The sequence below is a fragment of the Zerene cesonia genome, chromosome 3 (assembly GCF_012273895.1).
Source record: "Zerene cesonia ecotype Mississippi chromosome 3, Zerene_cesonia_1.1, whole genome shotgun sequence".
Taxonomy (NCBI): domain Eukaryota; kingdom Metazoa; phylum Arthropoda; class Insecta; order Lepidoptera; family Pieridae; genus Zerene; species Zerene cesonia.
The window spans coordinates 3,398,027-3,414,769 of record NC_052104.1 but is presented as its reverse complement, the minus strand read 5'-3'; the positions used below and the strand labels follow the sequence as shown (position 1 = coordinate 3,414,769).

The 16,743-nt window shown below is 31.8% G+C and overlaps 1 protein-coding gene across 1 annotated transcript in view; it reads left to right on the top strand.

Moving 5' to 3' along the window:
- The first annotated feature begins 13,846 nt into the window (after nt 1–13,846).
- The window catches only part of LOC119838180, a 6,233-nt gene continuing 3,336 nt past the window's right edge, over nt 13,847–16,743 (top strand). Inside the window, exons 1-2 of the mRNA XM_038364025.1 lie at nt 13,847–14,052; nt 14,466–14,671. Coding sequence (XP_038219953.1) covers nt 14,004–14,052; nt 14,466–14,671 — 255 coding nt within the window. The 5' untranslated portion in view covers nt 13,847–14,003. The remainder of the gene's footprint in view (nt 14,053–14,465; nt 14,672–16,743) is intronic.

The following is a 16,743-nucleotide window of genomic DNA, read 5'->3' as shown; positions in this document are numbered from 1 at the left end:
TTATTTACTGTGATGCAAAAACTAGAAGCAACAGATTTTTGTTTACGAAATCTGAAGAACGGCAGAAATAAAAAAAAATGGTGTATTATTTTAGTGATATGTAGTTAAACCTTAACTTCTTACGTTAAGTATATATAATCTATGCATACGTGTAGTAAAGTATTTTGTTAAACGCCTATTATACGAAAATATGTATTTTTAAATGAGTAATGAACCAATTTGTAGAAATATTCAAACAGGCGGTTAAAAAAGCGTCACTTTAAACGGGCAACAGATGCTATCTATTCGGGACGGGTAAAAAGTCTTAATAAATCACAACATCAATCAAGCCAGAGCCGTCAATGAGAAATAGCGAAAACCATTAAAATGTACGCACAATTACATTGCCGCACGCGACGTTGCTCTGTAATTACAACATTTATGGCACATCAATCATGCTCCTAAGCTTTTTGTATCAATATTAAAGTACTGCTATTTCCGTATTGCAAAGAATATTGTGGATATACGAGTATTGTATGAACCTAGTTAGTTGGCTGATCATAGACCTGAAATACGTATGTATTATATAAACTATTACTATATGAAACTGCATATAAATATATTTCAGCGACATTTTAAGTATTTTTATAATAAATGCATATTGAAAGTACATAAATATAATCTGTTTTTATTATTATTCGAATAACAATTTTTATAATCATTAGGACTTTCCTTTGTACCCTTGGCAGGGTTCACAATTATTCAGACCAAGGGCAATTTTTTGTTTCTAATGACAAATTTTTGTATTTTTTGTGCGAGTTTTCAACTGATGCCCAAAAGAATATTTCATAGAAATGTTATTTATTGTTGTAAAGAAATGTTATTTACAACAATAAATAACATTTCTATGAAATATTTTCAAAATTCGTACTGTGGAAAACCATATTCTTAATAGTCTTATTGAATAATAAATGAACTGCTAATAATGTTTGGCAAAAAAATAATAAGAACTTGGACCAAGATAAGTACGATTTTATTCTTTAATAAAGATAATTTATGCCAACTGAATTTAAGGAATCTGTAAGAAATGCTTATCGATTTTATTTCACGTTCCGAGATTCCGTTTGAATAATTTGGAACATTTAGTTTAGGGTAATTCTATTGAGTAAATAATATTTCTTTAACTGTTTATAAATGGAATATCATTGAAACATGCCACAAAATTTATAATTCAGCTAGCTGAGCCGGCAAACGTTGTTCTGCCTTAGGTACCCTTATTTTATAGTGATATCAGAAATAGATGTTGGCCGATTCTAAGACGTACGCGATATGCACAGAAAATTACATAAAAAATTGTCAAATCGAATCGGGAAAATGCGGCAACAAACACCGTTTTATATATAAGACTATCTTTTTCCCGAAGATTCCTGTAAAAACCTTCATATAAATGAGATATTGTACATACAAACCTTTCTCTTGAATCACTCTATTAAAAAAAAAAGCATCAAAATCCGTTGCGCAGTTTTTAAAGATTCAATCTTACGTAGGGATATAGGGACGGAAAGCGAAAGCGACTTAGTTTTATATAATGATTGTTCTAGAAAATGTGGTTGCCGGCTGACCTAAGAAATTCTTAATCATATCATGAATCAATGATAATAATGATAATTTCATAATATTTTACTCGTTAATATTAAATAAACTTCTGATAATAATTAAAATATATTTTTATGACTTCTTAAATATTTTTACATTTACGTTTACATTTTAATGTAGGTGGTTTCTAGATGTATGATTTGAAGTTACCTACATATTAAACCAGAAGCAATAGTCAATTCTATTTACGTACTTATGAAATGCAAAATCCTATGATTAAACTAACTCCGCAATTCGAAGGTGCTAACACGTCCTAAGGGGAAATTGAGGAAAGCCTTTGAATTATGCACTGCCATGTCAAAGGGAAACCCACCTAAGGGCACTAATAGAGCCAATCTATTTCCCTTTCCATCGTATTTATAACTGATTCGAATAGTAAGCGAATCAGCATTGGGAAAGGTCTCATCAAATATTTATTTCGTTATGTGTGGAAGTATCCCACGTTTCAGTTTAAAGAATGTGATGTGTACAGTGTGTTTGTTACCGTTGCAAATAAAGACTGGATTTCTTTTATTTGAATAAAAACATACACTGAAAATGCCTCTCAATGTGTTAGAAATAACTTAGCATAAAATTCGCCAGGTTATAAACATTATTGTTATGGACACTACGGTAACGTGAAGATGTGTGCTTCTATGTTTTTAAATAGTTTGATCTTTAAATTAATTGTTATTAAAGTGAATTTATATTATGTCCTATTATTTCTATAAAAGAGTAATGGGCTTAATGTTAAATACATACCTAGGTTTACACACACACATCTCTCTCAATTGCATATTATCTTATATTATTATCGTTAAGTATGTAACGATTCTATTTCCAATCACATAAAGCAAATTAAACTTTACCAAATACTTAGAATTCTGATGCTCACTCCACAAGACTTTGTACAATAAACGGGAAAGTGCATATAACTGATTAGGTTTAGTACGCGAGCTCAACTATTTTCATCTGAATATTAACGCTCAACTCAAAACTTTGCGCTCAGTTATTCAGCTGAGAACGGGGTGAGACACGTTCATCTCAACAAGAATGTCTTCTGGGATCTGAGATGATTTGCACATTATATATAATAGATAGACAAGGTTCCAACAAACACGAATTTATACCGGTTTTATGAATGATGTATCATAAGTTATAAGTTATTGTTCATTTCCCTCGAGTATTTGTAATAAGTACTAACATTACAACATTATATTGCCTTCATAGATATAGGAATATTGGACGCTTTCTTTGGGACGTTAAATAATTATCTAAAGAGTAAAAAAGTAAATTATTTTACGAAATGCGTTTCTAAAAATTAGTTTTTGACAACAAATTATGCTGTTGCTTCGTGTAATTTTATGTTTCCCCTTTATGATATTTTTATCACAGCATACATTTATTGTATATTAAAAGCTAGCGCCGCTCCACACCCTACAAAGGAACCTCTTTTAATATTATTTCACAAGCTGCCTCTTAAATTAAACGTTACAATGTCTGCGGTTTTATATCAAGACGTTGAAGATTAATTATCGTTCATACTTTTTATTTCTCACGCTTTAATTTGAAAATGCAAATTAAGGGGAAGTAAATAATTTGAAAGAAGACTTATGAAAGTGAACGCATTATGAGATACTAGTTTAGTAACATTTAAGGTATTTATTAAATTGATATATGAGGTTTATATCACTATCACTGCTGTCGCTATCACTATCACTACTAAGTTAAAATTAAACGTCCACAACAGTCTTGTAGAGAATTTTTCATATTAAAAATACAAAAGTACACATGGAGCTTTATTTTCAACATACACGGACTTTACGGCTATGAATTTTACAGAACTACAGTCAATTTGGGTCAATTGTCTACACTCAGAAAGTCTCCAAACTATAACTTATACAAGAAATGTTGACATCCAGCCTCATGCCCGCGTAAAAAAGAAGTCTCTTGGCCACATTAAAAGTGGAACGTATTTATGTACTTCAGTTTAGAGGTGCTAGAGAAAAGCTACAGAGAAAAGACGGGGGATCGTGCCTTTTGTTTATACCTACCCTCCTTTTGTTGTAAATAATTGCTTAAATTTGACCACTTTGCAATAACATTGGCAATGTAGAGCGAAAATAACCAGTCCACTACAAGTCACAAGTAACAAGGGGTCGACCCCTACAAGTATTTTATAATACTTATGCTGGTTTTGAGAAAAAATATAATGACGAATTTGCGTATTATGTAAGAGATGAATTTTGAATATGAACCAAATTACTATTAGAAACTAACTAACTACTACTAGAAGATTGAAGCCTGTAGTTTTAAAAGGTCATTTTTCATAACTGAAAGAAAAATTACGTGAGAAATATCAAAGACCAGTTTTAGTTCTAAATTTGTTTATAAAATTCAATATTAAAAGTATTCGAAGGTGCATAGTTAAAATGAATAAAATTTATCCAATACATATCTCTCAGGTGTCCGTTAAAACAAAATATCGCATATTGGACCACGAATTAAAACACGACATACGTTAAAACCTGTCGATACAATAAAGCTTTCACACGAAATAGCCAAGTTGAATAGAATAGAAACTAAAAAAAAATAATACAGCCCCGCTCTTAAAATAAATATATACACACAAATTAACAGATAAAAAATAGAGTTGCTGTAACTGAATGTACCACACTCTCAGGTGTCTGTAGCAACAAAATATCGCATATTGGGCGCCGAATTAAAACAGGACGTACATTGCACGAAACTCTACGAACAATAAAGTTTTCGATCGAAATACCCAAGTTGGATATAACTTGCGAATGCTAGTCCACTTCGTATTGCATGCACTCGGTGGGGCACGTCCCGTGATGGTCACGTTATCCTGTAAGCCTGGATAACCAGAAAATCGATTTCTGTTGCGAATGCGGGATATCCATGTCGGAATTTAGTTACTAAAGGTATTTTGGGTGCATTGTAAAATGTATGTTTCATTCGCAGTATCGAATTCGATACGGTTCAATTAGGTGTTTTATGAAATATTTTAGAATTTTTAAACAAATTGTAATTATTTAAAGCATTTAATTTCTAAGCACATTTAATTTCTAATTCTTCGAATCAGGTTTTAAATATTATGAAGAATTCAGTGGTACTAAATGCTAAAAATTTTTAGAATCAATAAACCTATTTCTTCAAAAAACATTTAAGTATGTCCAATATTCACATTTGCATGGCACATTTAACATTATATCTAACTTGTACTCGTTTACATACATAATGTCATAGATATGCTTCAAATCTCTAATCAGCAGTTATTATCAAACAGAGCCGATCTCGTTATCAAAGTTCCGTACAATCAAACTAACGTCAGTGTAACTCATGAACAACCGCAACATTTGTACCGTAGCAGTAACACGGTTTGCGATACCAAATTTTGGGGTAATATCTACTCAATAACACTTGCTCCATTAACTCCTGCGTCCGCAATAGACATCACCTCACGTCTTCGTCGCAAAGTGCGATAGTTCGACGACACTTCGCGCTCAATACATGTACATTGCTCCTCATATTAGAGCAAACACACTGTGATTCCCAAACCGTCTTATATAAATAGAAATGTACAGCAACTGAGCAAAATTCCAATACGATTGGGATCCATTAGATTTAGCTTTTAGTACCTCTAATATTTATAGGATATTCAAAAAGCAACGTTCATGCCATAGACATACGGCATATAATGAAATGCCTTTATATTCGGACAGGTGATGTGTTTAATTACGAAATGAACTAAAGTCGCATTTAGTGATAAGCCATAGTCAAATCTGACACAAAGAATTAAGGTACAATTTTGAAAGGTTTATGGAACTCTGTGTGTAAAGGCGATTTATTCAATTTTATGTGTGTTCTAATTACCCACAGTTATGTTAATGGTTGGTATCCCAGCTTGCTATATGTATGTCATTGTTGTTCTCGTGATATATTACAGAGTTGGACAAAAAGCTAATGTTTTTGTATTGCGGTGACAATCATTGTATTTATTCCCAAATTATATTAATTGCTTTATTTCTGTGAAATGTTATTCTTGGTTTCAGTAAGGCTATAGGCCACAGTTACAAATATAAATAACTTTTTGAAATGTAATAAGTAACAATTTCCGCACATATTTTAAATTGATATATCTCCTACTTATTTAGAACTTCATGATTGATTAATATTTAATTTTAAATGACAATAGATTATGAAGCAAATAAAGTTTAATTTTAATATTTTATTTCTGCCTAACTTAGGTATCGCTTCTCAGTTTCGCTCCAAATGTCAAATCCGAATATTATAATAAGCCAAATCACGTCTAAAAACGTTTTACATGACGTCATAACTGTGATTCAGAGTCACATAAACTTCTATAGATATATATATGCATATGAGTAGATACTCTAGAGAATGTTTGTATTAATAAAGATTTACGAATGGGTTAAAATACGATATAACATTATATTGTCCTGTCGATAGCCATGAAACTATAAACCCCTTTGTTTACGTTCTTCAGAACATATTTTATGGGCTATATTTTATGTCATAGGCGCGCTGGAGGTGAGCGATATATATATTTTATAATGCTTTCAATGTATTTTTATTTTATTTGGGATAATGTTATTTCAGTGACGATATAATGTGTTAGAATTTATTGTTTGTTCAGCTCTTATTTAGTTTTATAGTCGCACATACGTTTTTTCGATTATGTTTTAATCAGATGTATTTGTAGAATCTTCAAGAAGCTTAACGACTAGCTAATAAGTAAAGAACAATACAATCTTATTAGAGTATGTATTATTACAAACTTGATTTTTATATCAACGTTTATTTTGTTGATATAGATATTTATTATACATATTTTTTTTTTTTATTATGGGAGTCGAGCGCACAATTCGTTCGGCACGATTTGGGCCACCTCGCACCAGGGAAGTACCACACCCCCACAGAGAACCGGCGTGAAATAATAGCTTGCTATTGTGTTTCGTACGGTGAGTGGGGGAGCCGGAGGCCTATTTCCTTCTCCTCGCCCTTCCCAGTCCATTCCTTCTTTCAAGTCATCAATACTTTCCTTATCCCTTATCCCTTCCCAAAAGCTGGCAGCGCATTCTTAGAAGTCTGAGCCACTGCGAATGTTCATGGGCGGTAGTGATCGTTTACCATCAGGTGAACCACCAACTTAGTTGCACGCTATGAAAAAAAAATATATTGCAACGAGCTATGGAAAGCACATAAACTTTGTTTGTTTCCGTGGACAGAGAACTCAATTCTTCGTAATATTAACTCTTGAAGGCATAATTTCTAACAACTACCCTCACCGGCATCTAATTGAGTATCGAATGACACGTTCTCGTAACAAAGCCCAAGTTAGCTCACCTCTTTAAGCACTCCAGTGCTAAGTGTCATCCGGTTGTTATAACTTGTAGTGTTTAATTCGCCTTTACTGTCATTAAGTGTTACAATTTACTCTTAAATTATGATGTTTATGTGCTATAGAAACGTTTAAAGGCCAGTAAAAGCGATGGTTGAAATTTTACACAATAGATTGTTATGCTTACGTCTCGATGGCGATAGATCGTATATAACTTTTCATAAATAAAGAATCTCTTCCATAGTTTCAAATTAATTATAAAAATCCCTACAATTGTTCCGTATTCGTTTTTTTTATAATAATGTAATTTAGAAAAGTTATTTGACGTGATTAATTTATATATAGATATTTAAAATTACCGAAAATATGATACCTAACCATGATAGTAATCAACTTATTATTAAAAAGTAACAAAACCATCAATAACTCGAAAAAACAGAGGTGACGTTAAAGATTCACATCACATTATTATACGAATCCTAGTCATCAGCCTATATTGTTCCTAGAATACTGACACAGACCCCCTGAATGGGCTTGGTCACAACCACAGATTACTAAATAGCGACAATTTACGTAATCACAACGAACCGCGTTGCTCTAGTGCAGCCAAAATGCGGGCTTTAAAAATACAAAAAATGAAAAAAAAAAATTATTTTAAAATAAGAGACATGTCGTCGTGAATAACATTTTGAAATATATCGCATTGTTTATTTTCATGTTAATCAATTTAATGCGACCCTATATGACATAGCGCGTTCCAATATAAATAATGTGGTATAAATATAAATTGTTTATTGATTCGACAATGATTAAAATTGGTAAAATATCAAAACAACGAACTATTTAGCAATAATAATATCATCCAATAAATTAGTGGTAAATAAATGTAAATTAAATGGAGCCGGCCTGTCAGGATCAAAAATAGCTTTATAGGGTTCCGTAATTTAATATAAACGTGCGGGAATATTAATATATTATATAAATACTTAGCAACATTTGTAAAGTAGATTTTATATATTAAGGTCTATTTTTTAGCATATTGAAGTCTAATATCTTCCTACATAGAAATTAATAAAAAAATATTCTATTTTCTTTCAAACGCAGTGTTTTGCTGTAGAAAGACATGTTATGTCAGTAAATCTCTAAAGAAGATGTAAAAAAAAAACTGGAAATTACACCACTAATAACTCAAGAATAGATAAACAGGTTTTAATGAGTGTGTTCCCTGTTGTATTAGTATAATAACTGTTCATTTGAAAACCTTACAAATAGCATCCTGTCCGGCGGAGTAGGAACGAGCGGCTAAAATTTTTAATTTACTTTAAATGACATTTGATTGATTTCATCGCAATTTTAAAGGAACCCAGTAAACTAATTAAACACATTCCAAATACGAACAGCAGCAGTGGTTCAATGAACTGGCGTCTATTGGGCCGCTACCGAATTAACATATTGGATAATTTTCATTGCGATCAAACCCATTGACGTTAGATGAAATGAAGCGAATCGTACATCGCATTTAGTTTATTGAATAGCGATAAAGCAAGCGTGGATTGCATTCGTAAATCCTCTAATTGATTGTATCAGTACTCTTGTAAATTAGTGTTTAAAATATTCGAAATTTCATCCCTCTGTGAATCATGTTTTTATTAATTTCAAAGTTGAGTTTTAAAAATCAAGTGTTGTCTTGAGAACATGTAACATAATAATCATCGTTAAATTTTAAGAATTTATGATATCACTAGCTGCACCCCGCGGTTTCATCTGCGTAAGTCCGTGTCCCGTAGGAATATCGGGATAAAAAGTTGCCTATATGCCAGTTGTCCAGCTGTCTACGTACCAAATTTCATTGCAATCGGTTCAGCAGTTTTTGCGTGAAAGAGTAACAAACACACACACACACACATCCCTACAAACTTTCGCATTTATTATATTAGTAGGATAGAATTGGAATAACTTACTTTATAAAAGTAAGTTTTTATATCATTGGGTTTAATTTAATTTCGAATCGATCGCGAAACGTCAATAGTATTTTAATGATAATATTCAAAATTTTAAACGAAGTCGTGGAGTTCCGTTGATCAAGTATTTAGTAAGGTAAGTGTCCAATTTGCAGCGCGAAACTCTTGGGACGAAATGAACACTTCCTAGACTTGATAGCACAGCACTAGACCCATCCAGGTACAAAGGCGCCTTATTGAAACTGGATAAACGGTTATTATCTAATACCTAGTCTTGTGATGGTCGAAAGAATATTAAAATGTAGATGAGTCCTTTTGTTTAAACTTCTGTGTTTATTCACTTTTCACTCGTCATTGAAGTGTTTGCACTTGTACTATTTTCATTCTTTTGAAAGCAATAATATATCGGACGCTCTCAATTTTTTATTTCCATATGAAACTGAATATATTACCAATTATTTTCAATGATTATGTATACTAACTGAGTTGTTGTGACTAGAAGAAAAATGTTTAGAGGCAGATATCGCAAAAAAAGAAAATCGAGAAGTTTATTAGTTTCACGTACATTAATAATAGATGTATGTATTAAATTCTATAATACTTCATCGAATCTCTGGAGTGAGAAAAGAGTGCTATCTTATATCTTTAAACGAGCAATTCTTGTATATATATCATCATCATCAGCCCATATATGTTCCCACTGCTGGGACTCAGGCCTCCTATGAGGGTTCAGGCCATAATCCACCACGCTGGCCAAGTGCGGGTTGGCAGATGTCACATGCCGTCGAACTTTTAATTCTTGGACATGCCGGTTTCCTCACGATGTTTTCCTTCACCGTTGAAGTATATATATATATATATATATATATATATATATATATATAGTTAAAAAAAAAATACCGAGCTAAGCTCGGTAATCCAGGTACTAAAATAATAAACGACATCACCACCGATTTCTAGCGCGTTAATAAATTTAATTACACGTTAGTACAAAACATAAAATTAATAACATTTGAATAACGAATTGGTAAATAACACTCTTAAGGTCCTCCCCAACGATAATATCACATTATTCGACCCTCTTGAACTCATAATACTCATATCGCGTTAAAACCTAAATGTATATATTATAGCAAAAAGCAATTTCAGGCAGCGATCATAATAAGCTATTTAAGTTGATTTGGCTACCGATGAATGTATAATTTAGTCATTAGTTGCGTTATTCCCCGCGTACAACTACAAATTAGAATTTTGATATGCACACGTTATTTATTTCACATATTTTAACGCAGACAAATTTTTAACTAAATCTGGAATATGTGACTCGTTAGATAACGTTTTAATTAAATATTAATGCGATCATAATAAAGCGAAGGATAAACATAATTAAAAATGTCAGCTACAGCGTTCCCAATTTCTACAGAATAAACATGAATATTTAATTATACTGCAATATTAAAATAATTATTTGCTATAACATTCGCCATGGCTTAAGTGAATTTAACAGTCATGTTATTTTAGTGCTATAAATAAGCTTCTGAGTCAAAATCACCAAATAAATGTCACAAGTTATTCAATTAATGTTAGTAATAAATAAATATCATTTGTTTACGACATTCAGTCATATTTCTTCACACATTTAACTCCTATATAAATTCAAGTATACGCATTATTCAGAGATATTTATTAAACAACTTTAAACATTGTTCTTTAATAAATAAAGTCAAATGTAATCGTAAAGTATGAAAGATTGCTTATTACATATAAAACTTTTACATATAAAATATCATTATTGCCACTAAATATGTATTTCAAATGAAAGCGGTGGAGTTATTTTTCCATTATCTTTCCATCAAGCAAAGAAATTAGTACATACCTAAGTTGATTTTATTACGGCTTCGCGACTGGAATTGGAAACCTAATAAACAACTTACTATTGCACTCTACCAACTATTCTTGTCGTTTGCATTAATATCTTATTTCTGATCTCGTAGCGACGCTAATGGGAAAAGTGGCATCTATGGAAGCGCGTGTAACTCTGCGTTGTATTAAAGTTAACTATCTCTGCAACATTTTTCCATGAAATTAAATTTAAATTAGAACACACCAGTGATAGTCATAGATTTCCACGTATCTTAGAAGGGCATTTGCTGTTAAACATTGTAAATATAAGGACACATGTGTACTTATACTTATAGTAATGAAGTAATTAGCCATTCTAAAGCAATTCAATAAAAAATGGGGTTGTGTTGTTAGATAAAGATAGAGGAGGTAGGAGGGTCAGAATTCGTAAGATCAAGAAGTCATGTATATGAAAATCAGCGCTAAATAAAATCTAATATATAAAATTCTCGTGTCACAGTTTTCGTTGCCATACTCCTCCGAAACGGCTTGACCGATTCTTATGAAATTTTGTGTGCATATCGGGTATGTTTGAGAATCGGCTAACATCTATTTTTCATACCACTAAATGATCAGGGTAAGGCAGAACAGCGTTTGCCGGGTGCAGCTAGTTCTTATATAATATTCTTTTGTAAAAAGGACTAGATATTTGCGACGAAAAATATATTTTATAAGTACATTTCATCACAGCAAACCTGCTGAAATACTAAAAGCATCCTATCAAATAAAGCTACCAGAGCTGCAATGAGATTCAACTGCATTTTTAATCAATCCAACGTCTCATTGACAACATTTAATCAGATTGTCTTATTGTGTTACGGAATATTCCAGTAGATTTGAGAAAATCTCGAGAATTATGCAAAGATCCCGCAGAAGTCGTTACCAGCGAGTTCAAAGGGAATCGTCTCTACCAATAAATCTTTCGTACTTCTGAGGTTTTCCATTGGTATCGAAATATTGTATAATACGCCCTATTTTATTACATTGAATGTGGGACGAAGTATAAAAGAAACCGTGAAGTCGAGACGATTTATTGAATAGTGCGCAGTGGTATTGTTATGGAGGAACTTTATTTCGGTATTAACTATGATATATTCTAGCTGGGAAACATTTGAATGTGTTATTTTAAGTTGGCACATGAGCATATTGAACTAAAAAAAACATGACTATATAACAGAGAGTAGATTTGTGAAAATATTTCATGTTTATTTCTTTTCTCGTGTTGTAATTATGTTAAATTTTTAGTTGTTCATTTGATTTTCTGAATATTTATGTCTATGTCAATAAAAATATAATGATATTTTTACTAGATACATCTGAATTTTGTGTAGACTTCCTTTTTGTATTAAATTGTATTTCGATGTACATACCTACTTGATAATAAATTACTTAGAAAAAATTAGCAAAATTTTTGGTAAATTATTCAAAACAAATGCCAAATTTGGTTACTTTTCGTGCGTTTAACAAATGGATAACAACGAGACGCCATTAGCAAATTATCTATTTATTAAATCTGTCACTAATCCAGCGGTCAGCACTTTGATACGGCGATAATGGCGCGAAACCCCAAATGAATCCTCTTTAAGCCTATAATGTTTTCATTAAGGTACTTTACGAAAATGGAGGATGATATTATTCTTCAATAATTACTTTCTCCTAATTATAAACCTTTGATAATAATTATAACCTATACCTACGTGATTGCGTAAATGGTCTCATGGTGCTCTGATTTGACCTGAAGAAGTATTTCACATACAAGTAACAATTATTTCATAGCAAAATACATTTTTATAGATAAATACAAAAATCACAAATACAAAATTTACCCAGCTAATTGACCAATTGACTGATGTGATAGTGCAATATGATGAGATTAAACAAAAATTTAATTTGAAACTTGGTAAAGCTTTACGTTGATTAGTTTGTGGATTTGTTTTGTTGATTAGATTTGAATTTATGCCCGAATATTATACCAAATGAAACAATTGTGTACAGATCAAGTTTAAAGATCATGGTAAATGCTTTGTTGTGTTGTATTTTTCTTATATTCTATATAATTCAATTTATAAATGCGAATGTTTGTAAGGATGTGTGTGTGTGTGTTTGTTGCTCTTTCACGCAAAAACTACTGAACGGATTGCAATGAAATTTGGTACGTAGACAGCTGGACAACTGGAATAACATATAGGAAACTTTTAGTCCCTATATTCCTACGGGATACGGACTTACGCGGGTGAAACCGTGGGGCGCAGCTATTGTATATATAATAATTTCATGAATATAGCTTCAGGTTTAAACGTAGCTTGCAATTGGTTGATTTCAACGAATAAAGAACGGATGCAGTTCCCTCCATCCGTTCTCCATCCTTTTCAAAAATTATCCCTTATGAAAGGAAAAGACTGGGAAGGAATTAAGAAAATAATACGGCCTAGGAGACTTTGGTTTCACACGAATACGTGAAACAGCAGTATTTTCATGCTACTATTTTAGACCGACCTTCTGTGGAGGTCTTCTGGGAAGATATTATTCCCCGTTGCGCGTGTCCAAAGCGTGACTTCCACAAAAAGAGTGTACATAGTAGCTAAAAATAAGTATAAAGTGACTCAATTTTATTTATTGCCACAATAAGAAATTAAATTAAATGAAGTTAGCGACATCACTCAATTTTATTTATTACTACCAAAATAAATAAAATTAATGAAATTATTCTTATTTAATACGACAAATACATGTACCTTTCAAAGTTAAAATATTTACGAAAAAAAAAAAAAATTCTGAATTCATATGCATTAAGGATGCTTAATTTAATGAGTATATGGCAAACAAACTTTAATTATATTAACTGCCAAAAAAGTGCAATGTTTTCGAGTCAAACTCTAACACGGTAAATTTAGAACGTACATAATCGCATTATTCAAGTTGCATGAACATAACGTAGCCCGTAGCATTGCCGCGTCGTAGCAACAGTTGCCCTCTACGCCCGCTACGCTGCACCCGCTTTCGGTGCTACGAAGTAATACGACACAAAGACTTTCTTAAACAAGCGAAATGAGATCAACTTATAAAAAATATACTAAGAGTTAATTGTTTTCAAATTGCATTAAATACAAAGTTATGTAAAGTTATATTTTTCGAAGTGTAAAATGAGGCTACGAATAGTTGTGTGCTATTTACTCCTAATTTATCTTGAAGGTAAAGATGAAATGTATAAGTTATTATTCTTATTTGTTTATTATTAAATTTTCACATTTTTTTTTATATTTCGTGTATGTTTGTGTTTAAATAAATGGAACAATTTAATTTATAACATTATTCTTTTTTGGAAAATTCTATTTCATGTAGGGCAATTAATATTCGCTTAATATGAGAACTAATTTACTGGCTGCCTTTAAAGGCTGTTTAAATCTACACTAGTTTTAGAGGTTCTTCAAATTTACGAAATAGTTTTATACATAGACTTAATGCCTTTCAACGTTTTTTTGACGTAATAACTGTATACAAATTGCCCAACATCCTGCAACATGCAATAACAATTGGCTTTTTTGTTGAAATATTAATTTTCTTTGCACTCACCCAGTATATACAGTAAAAGGTTCTTGTTTTAGCGTCCATTTGTCTGCAAATCGTCGGTGTATCCATACCAAATTTAAAGCAACGAGGGGAGTCAGTGACTATGACTTGTGATTATGACCTCGAGGGCGGCAAGCTATACTCTGTAAAGTGGTACAAGGATAACGAAGAATTCTACCGATATATGCCCCGCTTAAAACCGCCACAACACTCGCATAGGGTGGACGGAGTTAAAGTTGATGTGAGTTTAAACTGCATTCGTATAGTAATTATATGATGCTAAAAAGTTTGTTCGGTCGATTGAAGTAATGAACCGATTAATAAATTTCCTTTGCAGTTGGATATATAGATATAGTGATATAGGTTATTTTATATACATGTTCCACAGGCAAAGCGGGAGCGAATTGCTAGTTAAATTTGTATTTAAAGTATCCGGTATTTTTGATGTTATGTTTTAAAAAAGTATACATTTAATATTAAATATTATGTCAACTGTTGAAATAGGAACATGGACGCGCAACATTTATTTTATGACATAAAATTGCAGACAAACAAAAGCCTGTTTGAATTCTTGCATTTCTAAACCAACTTCGCGTCTATGAAAATGATGAAAGCTTTAAACCTCTGATTGTAAGCATACTGAATTATATCTGCGGCATTGAAGCGGTGACTCCATTCATACGATAGATAAAATATACGCTCGTTCACAAAACTTGTATAAACTATTGGATGCACCTTGTTTGATTTACGGTTAAGACTGGAATGCCTTTCCGCTGGTGGACTACTAAAAATAAATCCTCTTACTTATATGGCTACGATTTTTTACGCAAAAATATAAAAAACAGCAAACGTGAATACACCAAATTTAATCCGATTTTGAATATTCTACGACGTTTTGGCGATTATAAGAAAATGATGATTTGATTTTGAGAAAGAATCAAAGACAGGACATTTGTTTAGCCGCTAATTATTTAACAACTTCATAGGCAAAGAAACAAAAACATAAACTATTGAATTTCTAGATTATTCATCTCGGTAGAAATAACGTTCCGAATGATTACTTCGTTTTTTAAGGATAACAAAAATAACACGAAAAAATGTTACCATGAAAAAAAAAATTCAGTTGAATGTTTCACTTGACATGATGCCTTACTCTTAATATGCCTGAAGCTATGTTCCCGGTACTATCATAACCTGTTTCTTAAGTTAAATGTTGCTATGTATGTTAAAAATTAATTTAATAACATTGAATATAGACAACATGCATGCATACTGCTTCTTGAAATTCATTTCATATAAACTAAAACATGTCTTACTTAACTATAGATACATTTAATATTGATGCTTCAAGAAATGGCCTTTATGGCATGCCTTTCTTTATACACTAGCTGTAACCCGCGGGGTCACTCGAGTGGTACCTTGGTATAAAGCCTATGTGATAATCTGGATAATAGATCTATGTTTATACCAAATTTCATACAGATACGATTCGTTGTTTTCGCGTGAAAGAGTGACAAAAAACCGTACTTCTATTCATATAAAAACTCTCGCGTTTATAATATTAGTAGGATACTTCTTCTTAAAGTAAAACTAGCAGTGTTCACATTTTACGAGCGTATTTAATATTAAATAAATAAATAATGTTATTGAAGATAGATCATTCAGCATTTTACTTATTAGATAATATTTTTATCACGTTCGTGTGAATATTTCAATATCATCTTCAGTAAACAATGTAATATTGAAGTCATGTCTTTGGTATGTCATAATAAAATAATTTATATATCTACACTGATATTCTAAAGAGGAAACTTTCGTATTTTTTGTATGTTTGTAAAGTTTTCACGCAAAAGCCACTGAATCGATTGAAAAATTCATTAGAAAGCTACAACTTTACTGACTGCCATAAGCTATATATGTACCACGAGCGAAGCCAGGGCCAACAGCTAGTTCTCACATACAAAGAAACAAAAAATAAGTACGAAATTTATTAATACATACCCAGCGAATGGTTGAAACTCGAAACACTTAAAAGAAAACTTATTATAAGTACCTACCTAGAATATGACTTTTACATAAGAAAGCTAGCTCGGCTAATGCCACAGTTTTCAGTCCATTTTATAATACCAGAGGAAATAAAATGGAATTTATTACAAAGTTCATTTCTTAAGCTGGAGAACTTTAACTTTGAAACTAACCACAAGAACTACTTAAATCTTAGACAATGCATTATGAAGTCACAAAAATACATTGATACAAATAACGTTTAGAAATTAAAGACTTTTTAACGGAGCGTGGTCACGAGGAGACTGT